General features: G+C 42.4%; 1 protein-coding gene across 5 annotated transcripts; it reads left to right on the top strand.

The window, feature by feature from the left end:
* The first annotated feature begins 113 nt into the window (after positions 1–113).
* LOC6529638 (AP2-associated protein kinase 1) lies at positions 114–11,152 on the top strand. Of its 5 annotated transcripts, XM_015196596.3 has the most exons (9): positions 114–604; positions 3,298–3,431; positions 3,495–3,628; positions 3,704–4,256; positions 4,325–4,688; positions 4,755–4,896; positions 5,398–5,696; positions 5,785–6,015; positions 8,230–11,152. In XM_015196596.3, the coding sequence occupies exons 1-9, from the start codon at positions 442–444 to the stop codon at positions 10,581–10,583; spliced, it is 4,374 nt and encodes a 1,457-aa protein (XP_015052082.1). In that variant the 5' UTR covers positions 114–441; the 3' UTR covers positions 10,584–11,152. The 5 variants fall into 5 exon arrangements, with proteins under 5 accessions (XP_015052082.1, XP_002090632.1, XP_039228844.1 ...); XM_002090596.4 differs by having other exon boundaries at positions 4,325–4,896; XM_039372909.2 differs by lacking the exon at positions 8,230–11,152 and adding an exon at positions 6,109–7,801 and having other exon boundaries at positions 115–604; positions 4,325–4,896.
* The last annotated feature ends 321 nt before the right edge of the window (positions 11,153–11,473 follow it).

Here is an 11,473-nt window from a genome sequence, read left to right as displayed (position 1 = left end):
TATAATTATTACTGTTATTATTATTATTTGGAATTTCGAAATTGCAACCAAATTTATCTCTATATCGATAGACGGCTGCACTAACGGCGGACTGCACATCTGACTACAGCGAAGCGCTTTGGTCACACTGGCCCACGAACAACTTGAGAGCAGCAGGAAAATCGAACAACTTTCTTTTTCCACTGCATTGTGTGTGTGCCTGCAAAAAAACAAAGTGCGCAGAATAGCTTTATTCAGCTAGCCGATACGACTCGAAAGTGGAATAATTAACCAGCGGCACCGAGGCCCCGCCCACCGACAGCCGCCCCCGCAAAATTAAAAATTGCCAAAAACACCTACGCGCAGGCAATTAAGACCGTGTGAGCTAGTGTGCGTGTGTGCTCGCGAGTGTGTGTTGTGCTGCTGGGGCAGTAAACATTTTCTGGTGAAAATCGGGAGAAAATGAAGAAAATCCTGTCCAAGTTCGAGCGCAATGAGAACTCGCGACTGGAGAATCCGCCCAACAGCAGCAGCTCGTCGTCCTCGAACGAGAAGAACAGCTTCGTGGGCAAGGTCTTTACAGTAGGACGCGTCACGGTCACCGTGGAGGATGTCCTGGCAGAAGGTACATGACTATATATACCACTTTATATCTGTTCCCCCATTCCCCTATCTACAACACGTCGCTCGCGATTATGCTTATCACCTGGCTGATTTACAGGTGGGCAGTAGCCTGCAGACCGCTTTTGGTCTCGCCCCTCGTCAGAGATTAGATAAACCCCTTTAGCGCGAGAATTTACAAATGTGGGGCGTACTTAAACCGCTAGAAAGCATAAAAATCAGCTGCGTATCCACAATAATTGGGGGCGCCACTTGTCGCATTTCCGATTATACATACGGTCCAAACACTTGTTTTCCAAACCTATTTTCTCGTTTTTCTCTCGAACATTTCTGTATAAGTGCCATAAAGTCATGACAACTACACTCCGACCTGGATATATTACCTCCTAACAAAACTTTAAAGCATTTTAAATTATTTCATCAATTATAAATACCTAATTTTGATGTTATAGCACGTTCCCGTGCTGAAGTCTAACTGCAACTTATAGTTTCATTCCATTTTGCAGTAAAATTGTGGCCCTTGGCACGGAACTGAATCCATAACTCGGCTCTCTAATGGGTTGCAGATATTGTGGCTAAATTTGTGTAAATCTTTAAGAGGTTTATTTTTGCCAAAACCAGAAGCCCCAGCCTTTCTATTGTGACAATTGTGTCCGCGTTAGAGAAACCCGACTGTAAAAATACAGTTACGGTTCTGGTTGGTTTTTCCATGGAATACCCATTGAATTCCCGTAGCCACTACACATGGCCACAAATCAATTGAATCAATTATGTTAATTTTGCCAATGAAGCGGCAAGACCAACACTCATCAGCCGACTGTCTCCTAGTCTTCCGTTTTTCACCTTTCGCCGAGCTAAATGCCAAAGTTCACCCCTAAGGAAATCGTTTGTGCTGTGTGTGTCCTTGTCCTTGAAATGCGGAGTGCTCCACATCATCCTGCAGTGCAAGTGCCTCCTTGTTGGCCTGGCCCCAGCACTCTCCGACTTACATTTGATCACCTAACGATTGCTCACCCACCGCCTTCCCATTCATTCGCCACCTTTCCTTTAGCCATTACGTAGTGTTTTATACTTTTTATACTTTTGGCAATCGGACTCGATTCGTAATTTTGTTTTGCGATGCGCTGGCGCCGCTGGCAAGTAGATACCCTGTAATTGTAAGGCGGAGAGTTTGGCAGCGAATGTTAATAACTAGTATAAATTATATTTAACAAAAAGATTTAACTATGTCATTAAATTTACCATTTTGTGACTTGCTGGAACAAATAACTGATCACTTACACTTTACTTTAGAAAGAACCTTTATTTAAAATTCTTTATATGTGCTTGATATATGAAGTATTAGAATATAAATTGCGAAACTATTAAATATAAAACAGTGTATGTGTATAACCAATTTTAGTCTGTCTGATATGCTGGGTACCTCCAAAGCAACACTGTGCTTAATCACCTTAAATATTTACCTGCTTTCTTTGATTCAACTTTTGAGCACAACAATTACAAATGACTAAGCGTCAAACAGTTAACGAATAAAGCTTTCCCGCCGGCATCCCGCCTTCACCCCTCGCCCCTTGTTGCTTACCGCCCAGCTTGCATTTGACGCCCCTTCAGACACTTTTTCTACCCTCGTTTGCGATTCAAATTGCCTTCTCGAGTTTTCTCGCATCGCTACAATTGTGCATTGTTACTGTTGCTTTTCATACTATTATTACTGGATGTTGTTGCTGTACTTTTTGCCAATGTTGATTTGTTGCTGTTGGCTGGGCAACCTTCAGCATTGATTAACATTTGACGCCATAATTTCACAAAGTCGAGCAAAAATGGTTACATTCGCTGGTTCGCTATTCACTTCTGACTATCGTCTACACAGGGAAAAATGATGTATGCAGTTATAGAAAATGTTTTATATACTTCGTCAAAACTTATTTATACTTTTAACCAGTGGTATATGCATTATCTTATGGATTAACAAAAATGTATAGTGTCCAGTATAGATGATTTTTTCCAAGTTTCTACTGTCCCCATCTTTTTTATTGTTCCACCCTTCCGTCTTCCCCCGCTGAGTATTGTTATTGTCGCATGTTATTGTTGTTATTTCTGTACGTGACCTTCAATAGTTTAGTTTATATTGCGTTGCCTTTTTATCGTACATTTTGAAGTGGCGCAAAGCGACAGGTGAAGAGGGCTGAAATGTGGGGGTATTCTACTTGAATTCTATTTGCAATAAACTGAAATAAACCTCATGCAAATGGCCTGTTAGGCAAAACATGTGTAAGTCGTTCCATGGCCAGACAGTAACTGCTATCGCTCGAATTAAGGTACCCCTTATATTTTTAAAACACCAAGGGGGGGATATAAGTGAACGTAATAGTCAAGAAATTCCATTATTATCACGTAGATATGTTTTAAATGAAGTGGGCGGGAATTGTTACAAACACGCGTGTTATAAAACATTCTTTAATAAACACATTAGTTCATTTACTTCCGGCTTAAACCAGCTATTTTACATCTTGTATGCCTTATGACATAACATAAAATAACAGGGTACTCATCGGGTTGTACTTTTTCGCATTTCCTCCCCCTATTCAAATTTGCTATGTTGTTTACAGCTGACAGCTGTTATGGATGTCTAGTCACTCAACTTATCCCACTAATGCTCTGTTTTTCTCTTACCCCATCTCTTCAATACTCACGCAGGTGGTTTTGCCATGGTCTTTTTGGCCAGGGGCAACGGCGGAGGCAGTTCCTCGGCGACCAAGTACGCCTTGAAGCGAATGTACGTCAACAATGAGCATGATCTGAACGTAGCAAAGCGGGAGATCCAGATTGCGGTGAGTAAATAAATCAGGGCAAACCAACCTAATCTAATAGAACAATAACTTTTACTCCCCCAGAGCAACCTGAGCGGGCACAAAAACATCATTGGATATGTGGACTCTAGCATCACGCCCACCGGAAACGGGGTGTGCGAGGTGCTGCTCCTGATGCCCTACTGTAAGCATCACATGCTGGCCATGATGAATGCGAGGTAAACGAAGTGAACCTAAAAATCTAGTCCGCTTGATTCTCGAAGTCGAATGTAATTCAATGAAATCCGCCACAGATTACACGTTGGCTTCACGGAGCCCGAGGTTCTCAACATCTTCTGTGATATTGCCGAGGCTGTGTCTCGATTGCACTACTGTCAGACTCCGATCATCCATCGGGATCTCAAAGTGGAGAACATTCTGCAAACGGACGTGGGCAACTTCGTACTCTGCGACTTTGGATCGGCAACGGCCAAGACGTTAAATCCTCAGCAGCACGGAGTCACCGCGGTGCAGGAAGAGATACAAAAGTACACCACTCTATCTTATCGGGCTCCCGAGATGATCGACCTTTACGGAGGAAAGAGCATAACCACAAAGGCGGACATTTGGGCTCTGGGTTGCATGCTCTATAAGCTGTGCTTCTTTTCCTTGCCCTTTGGAGAGAGCACGTTGGCTATTCAGAATGGACAGTTCTCTATTCCAGACTCCTCAAAGTACTCGAAGGGCATGCACCAACTGATTAAATATATGTTGGAAACCGATATGGAGAAAAGACCAAACATTTGGCAAGTTTGCGAAGTGGCCTTTCGACTGGCTGGCAAGGATAATCCCGTTCAGAATCTCCATGTGAGTGATGCTCTATGTTTTTTATTTCTTAAATTGGTGTATGATAATCTTTCTTTATTTTCTATCAGAAAACTCCCATTCCAAACTTCGATCTACTAGTAGTGCCTCCGTTTGAGTCGGAAGCCAAGAGAATCAGTGCAGCAGCCTCCAAGGCGGCGAAGGCTCAGAATGTGTCAGTTGTGGAGGCGGGAACCAGCGTAGTTCCCCGGTCTCGTCCCAAGGGTTCCTCTTCGGTGCATGGAGGAAATCCTTTGGGACTCGGCTTGCCACCTAGTCCCTCGCCAAGACAGAATATCACCTCTCCACAGCCTCAGCCTCAACCCGTGGTCGAGCAATTCCAGGCCAACTTCCCAGCTATGCCACCTGCTGTTCCTCCACCTCCTCAAGCTGTTACTTCGGCAGCTCCTACTGCCAGTCATCTCTTCGAGTCAAGTGGCTATCCAGATCCATTCAATGAGCCAGATGCAGCAGTAATTCCAACCGAATTTTTACCTGCAGGAGAAGAACCTAACAAGGAAGAAGTGCCTCAGGACCCAAACGTAATTGCTGGCACGCCCACAAAGAGCATGTTAACGCCTCCCAAGCCCAGCGGAGGCGGTGGTCATAGACGAAACGTTAGCGACACCTCGGCCTTCAATAAGTAAGTTGCATTTACGAAAAAAGGGTCATCTAAAATCAAGAATACACATTTGGATTTCACAAATTTTAAGTTTTATTTTAAGCACAAAAGTTGTCTTTTAAATTAAATAATCGGCCAGAATCACTGTTGCTTTTCCTCTAAACTAATACAATTTCACTAAAATAGCTTTCAGACTGCAAATTGTAATATGGTTTCAAAAATATTTGACTATTCTTGATGTTAGACATTTCAAAATGCGTTGGTCCTGCACGATCTGTATGTGTTCTGTGTTCTGCTCTTCTCTTGTTCTTTTACTCAATCTCTGCTTGTCTCTTTCTGTGTATTCCCGATCCTTAAGAGTTACAGTTAGAAGTGACCAGGACGAGGGCGATGAGCCACGGAGTCAATAGATTCTTTCAAGCCCTAACCCCTCTTACTTACTTTTCTTGCTTTGCTTACTTATTATTTTTTGTCCATCGCTCACTGATCATTTAATCATTCATTTGTTTTGTTGCGCTCTAGAACTTTTGCCAATGAGACAAGTCAGTTTCTGGCCCCGTTTAACAACAACTTGGCTGCCATGGGAGACGGTCCGCAGACTTTGGCTACTGCTGCCTCAAATCCTGGCATATATGCATCTGCAACGGCGAACTCATCCGCGGTATCTATTAGCGAATTAATGAAACCAGGACAAGCACCAGTGGAAAAGCGAGTGGAAGCCTGGAATCCGTTCGAAGAGGAGCAGCCCTTCAGCCAGATGACCGAGGATCACATCTTTGAGGCAGAGTTCGACAAGATTCGACAAAGAGGTAGTCAAGGAAGTAAGTTTTGGGAAAGAGACGGGTTTTTAACTAACTCAAAGTTACCTTTAAAGTTTTAACTCAAAATTGGTTTCTTTGATTTCATTAGGCATCACAGCAAAATCGGCATCCACAACTTCCACCCTAACACCTACGGAGCAGATTCCTTCTGCGGTTGTGGCTCCCGTTACAGCTGTTTCAGGGGCAGTGCCTCCTCCGCCGATTACTGCCGCTGTATCTCCTCACCCGTCGCAGGTCTCCGAGGATCCATTCGGATCGGCGCCATTCAGTTTGCCACCCGGACTGCGTGAGAAGGCGAGCTCGCTGCGCAAAACCGGAGGTAAAGCATGAAACTCTACCTTAACTTTTTGCAATACCAGAATACGTTTAGTTTTCCGATTGTCGCTTTTGTTCGCTCTCAATCTCAATCCAGAAAGTGAAAGTGATTTGAACGTAGACGTAGACGTAGTCTAAAAACTTCCTAGTAACGCTATGCTCAACTCAGCAAAGTGCCGCCAAGGCGATCTCCTCGATATCCTCCATCCAAGGAGCCGCTTCCAGACCACATCGGCAGCCGCCGTAAGATAAGATCAGCTCCAGCTATAAATTAACCGTATACTAGCCGATCGCTGCTCGATCGAAAAAATTTAGGGTGCCATATAGATGGGGGAAGATCCCGCGAATACTATTTAAGTGCAATCAATCAATTTGTAAATACCCCGTGCACCTACTAACCAAAAAAAAGCACCAAAAATATCTAAACAAACTGTCTTATCTATTGTCATATGAGTAGATTCGGTGATTAATATGATTTCTTCACTAAACTATGAGCTGTAATTCCTTACAACTATTTGGTCTAAAATACCACATCTCAAGCTTTTAAAAATCAAAACCCTAAAAAGTTTTATTTCTTCCTGGTAAACTTGTTAAATTTTCGTCACTTTGTTTTTGTTTATTGGGAAAATAAATAAACCCTTTTCCCTTCCTCCATTTATTAAACAATCATCAATCTACGCGCTTCTAACAAAGTAATACTTGGTGCTGGTACTGTGCTTGATACAGACTATTAGAAAACCAACCCGAAGTAATAAATTACATATATAAATATATTATTACACCTAGGCATAAAGTTAATTTAGTTATTAAGGGTAATAAATTAGCGGTTGTGGTTCAAAAACTAACCAATCAAAAGAACAAATTTCAATTATCTGTATTGTACAATTCATTGGCTTATTAGTACATGTATCTACTCTGTGTGTAATTGTAACTTAAGCTAAGAGAAAATTTTAAAAATATTTATTTATGTTGTTGGCGTAGAGTGTAAAGCAATTCAATTCTAACTGGCGTATACATTTTTGGCAATAATCAGATAATTTGGCATATCAAAGTTATTACTTACTATACCTACATGTGTATAACGTGCAATTCTAAAGATTAATGGTAAAGAGTTTATTATTATGGATCTGTAGATCTATTTATCGCTAAACACGACAGTTGACTCTATTAAGATTTTAACCTTCTTATCGTTTTTAATTTCCGCTTTCGAAAAAGTTCACATAAAACTCCGATCTGTGCGGATGTGGCAGCAGACAAACAAACAAAAGTAATCCAATCAATTGTTATTTATCACTACTAGAGTCCAATCAACGCAAGACAATATATATACCATCAAGTTCGAGATAGTCAAATAATGCTTTTTAAATTGTCCAAATTGATCACTATTGTCCCCTACTCACAGCGACACCAATTTAAATGTTTAACTAGCTTTAATTACTACACTTGTTAATACTGTAAATATTTAAACGAATGGGAGAAAAAAACTTTAAGCGTTAAACCAAAGAGCTAATACTTAGTAACTGAATTACCCAAAAAGAGCAACCGATAAGCGCAATGAAAGCAACAAAAGTCAGGTAACCAAGACACATACAACCAGATTATCAGATAACAGCAAATACAGATTATATCTATATATACATAAATCACTATATATTTATACAAACCAATTAAAAAAGGGCGTTAGCTTAAGCTTAGCCACAATAATTGTATAAGATTTAAACCAAAACTAAAGCAAAATTGCAATAAACTCTATATTATGTTTCAAAAACTGAACATTGACAAAATGTAAATCAAGCTAACTAAATTTGTGGGTCCCATTATGATAAGTAATTGATGCACAGATAAACATTTGAATTTCTAAAAATCAGAATTCGTTATTGGCAAATTAAACAACAACAAAATGTTTGATGGGAAATTTCCAAAAATCGTATTAAACTGTGCGAGCCTCCAAATCAACAAATAATATTCCAAATCAATTGTTGGGTCAACATTACAACTTTTTCCAGCTTCTATCGTCGCCTTCGTCATTCAACTAACCAAATATTACGTATACGTCACGTTGAGCATAAATCACTTAGTAACATTACATTCCAGGGGATAACATCCACGTGTTCTCACATTTATCATCCATACTTAGTTGTAGAACAAACTGCCGCTAACCCGTAAACCCGTAATCTCATTACCTTACTGCATAAAAGTCCTTCGCTCTCGTCCACAGCGAAATTCATCGGCGTTTCATCAGGTGGAACAGGAGGCGGAGTGGCCACGCCTATCGGCTTGGTAACGGGAGGAGCAAACACCGCCACCTCATCCAACTCATCCAAGTGGATGCTCTCGCCCACTTTGGAGGTTTCCAGCGAAGAGAAAACCTCGCTTATCAGCAAACTCAAAACAGACTCGGAATGTGGAATCCCAGGCGGTGTTGGAGGGGCTGGCGAAGGTGTCTCTGGTTATGTTAAGCTCCCTGTGGAAGACCGCAACAAGTACGAGAAGCTTCGCAGCAAAGATCAGCCAACTTCAGATGACTCCGATTCCGAAGCTTCGGAGTTCTTTCAACAGGACAGCGATGAAGGAGGTGGCGGCATCTTTAGGCAAATGCAGATGGTGACTAGCAATTTGCCGGAAACCATCCATAAAATCCAACAAGTTGCCTATCACAAGGTGGACAAAACAGCTCATCTGCCAATTGTAAAGAAGCTTCGCGATAAGACCAAGAAACCGACCACTGCTGCCCATCAAGCGGCCCAACAACTAAATCTCATGGCTGCTGCGGTAGCTGCACAAGCTGAAGAAGCTGCCCAGGCGGCGGAGTCCGACGGTGATTCCATCGGATCTGCCAGTGACCTGCGGGCAGAGGATGATGATATGTTTGACGAGAATCCTCGACAGACACAAGCCAAGCAACGTCGTCCTTTGCCAACAGAAATGGATGGAATAAGCGAGTCAGTTAAGACCTGTAGCAGCTCTGCCTACCATGCAGAATGTGAAAGTGTAACTACCCATGAGGACGATGTGCGGAGTAGGGTGGTGGTGAAGGTGCGAATGAGGAAGAAGGACCGTGCCCTTGTGACTGGCACTGGCGATCCAAGTGTTCCGTCAGAAGAACTAAGTCCCACTTCCAGCGATCTCCTGCACAAGTTTGGTGACCGTCCATTGCTCCTAGATGATGAATTGGATTATGGTTCTGGAGAGAGCAAGAGTAGCACTGAATCGCCTGTGGCTCCAGCTCTGCCAACCAATCCCGAGGTGCAGGAATCGGAGGAAGATGTGTTCGCCCTGGCTCCATTTAAATTACCAGTCGGAATTCCTCTGAAACGAAAGAGTAAGCCCAAAACTAAGACCAAGCCGTCTGAGCCGGAGATGTGGACTTCTACACCAGTTAAAACCGCCGCTGTTGATGATCCCTCTACCAACTTTGCCAGATTTCCATCGCAGCTCACGCCAACAAATCATGTGGAAAATGTGCAGCTGGACGAGTTCAATGAACCAATTTTCAATCCCTTCCAGAAAAGCACACAGAAGACGCAGCCGAAGGAAAGTAATCAATGCGACCTGTTCGGCTTGGAACCATTTCCACAGGTAATTCGTACAATCGAACAGAACCCACAGCACCACCAGATCCACCAATTTCCCAGCCACAACAACAATAACAATGTGATCACAGTGCCCGCCTCCGTATCTGTTGCTCTTCCTGCCTCCGTTCCTGTGTCTGTTTCCGTCACTTCGTCTGCCCCACAACTGGTGACCATAAATCACTCGATTATTATCAACAAAACTCCGGAGCCGCCGATGAACTTTAATAATAACCAGACTGTTAAGTCGAGTGGCACCAGCAGTGTCTATGTGAATGTGCCGTCTTTCTCCAGCATGAGCACCAGTTCCAGCTCCATTAACCAGCCACAATCCTCACCATCAGCTGTGACTCCAGTTCAGGCACCTCCTCCAGTTCCAGTTCCTGCCTCTGTTTCCGTTCCAACTCCAATACCGGCGGTTGTTACCCATCTGCGTCCTTTGCTGCCAATTGCCGATAATGCGTATGTGCAAATTTCCCAAGATCGCTGCTCAGATTTCACACCGGACGACGAGGAGGAGCCCGTGGTGTTGCGTGATGCCGATGTGGTGGCAGACGGTATACCTACCCCTGCGAAACCAAAAAAGGAGAAGTCCCATCTGGCTGTAAGGGTTCTGCCGGGAAAGCTCACCCAGAAGGTTAAGGGACACTCGTACAAAAAAGTAAGCGCTGCTGCTCTGGGATCCACCAGTTCCCTGAGTTCCGGCAGCAAGCAGAAGCACCAGCGATTGCAGTACCAGTCCCACGACGATGACGACGACGAGCAGGATCAGGACGAGAACCGAGGAGCTGGCGGCGGTCGCAATTTCCAATCCAACACCATACAAAATTCTGCAAAAACCGGCTTCAGCAACATGAGTTTTGAGGACTTTCCCTCGGATCAAGAAATGGATCGTCTATCCAGGACCATTCCCTTTGAGGTGGTTAGAAACGAAAAGATGTTACTCGAGGCGGAGAAGAAGTTCGGTTCCCTCAAACGGCGGAACAATTTGTTCTCATAAGTGGAAAGGGGGTACGACCATCAAGGAGACCTGAGACTGAGTGTTTCAAATTATGTTGGCATTTCGTTGAAGCTTTTCTCCGTTCCGTTTTTAGTGTGGTTCCAAAAATAACCAATATGTGTTTTTTTGAACATAGTATTTACTCTAGTGTAGCAATGTTAAAAAATGGTTAATACCATCTACACATACACATATTAAACACACAACAAGATCAATACCTATAACTGTTATTTAGTGCAAAAATGTAAACTAGTTTTAGGAGCGAAACAAGTTTAATGTATACGGTGTGTAAATATACCAAAGTTACATTTATTTTTGTGGCATTTTCAGCTTGAAGTAATTCATTAATTATTTATTTATACAAAACTATGTGATTATACACCCACACCCAATAACAACCCCAAAAAACAATTTATCACTTAAGCCAATTGCATTCACTGACACACCAAGGTATTTAAGCATTAATTATTCTATCCGTATCGAATAACATACGCGTTTATGTTAGTACACCATTTGTTTTGCATTATGTATTATCTCGACTATATAAAATATGCATATTGTATTTATAATTTATTCCAGTGTTTTCTTTGGTTTCCTTGGGAAAAGCAGCAAACTAGCCTTCTCCTAAGCCAAATAAAAATTGTAAAGCATTAACTTTTGAGAGCTGGTAACAGGCATCAGCTGTTGGGTTGCTTCTTAACAAAAGATAATGCACGGACATCTGTTGCTTATCAAAAAATTGTATACATGTATAATTTTGCGGTTAAGAACCTCATACAAATGTTTCTTCTCGTCAACCGCTTGTTGCTATTTTAGTACTTTTGTGACATTAAATGCCATTGAATTCTTACACATTTACAGTAGCAACTCAACATAATTCGATTTGTACT

The sequence above is a fragment of the Drosophila yakuba genome, chromosome 2R (assembly GCF_016746365.2).
Source record: "Drosophila yakuba strain Tai18E2 chromosome 2R, Prin_Dyak_Tai18E2_2.1, whole genome shotgun sequence".
Taxonomy (NCBI): Eukaryota; Metazoa; Arthropoda; class Insecta; order Diptera; family Drosophilidae; genus Drosophila; species Drosophila yakuba.
The sequence above is the reverse complement of the archived record's forward strand: the minus strand, read 5'-3'. Positions and strand labels throughout refer to the sequence as shown.

Coding starts and splice junctions, on each gene's coding strand:
- LOC6529638 (XM_002090596.4), top strand. CDS start 442: ATGAAGAAAATCCTGTCCAAGTTCGAGCGCAATGAGAACTCGCGACTG. Junction 4,897..5,397: donor GACACCTCGGCCTTCAATAA/GTAAGTTGCATT, acceptor GTTGCGCTCTAG/AACTTTTGCCAATGAGACAA. Junction 6,016..8,229: donor CTCGCTGCGCAAAACCGGAG/GTAAAGCATGAA, acceptor TCTCGTCCACAG/CGAAATTCATCGGCGTTTCA.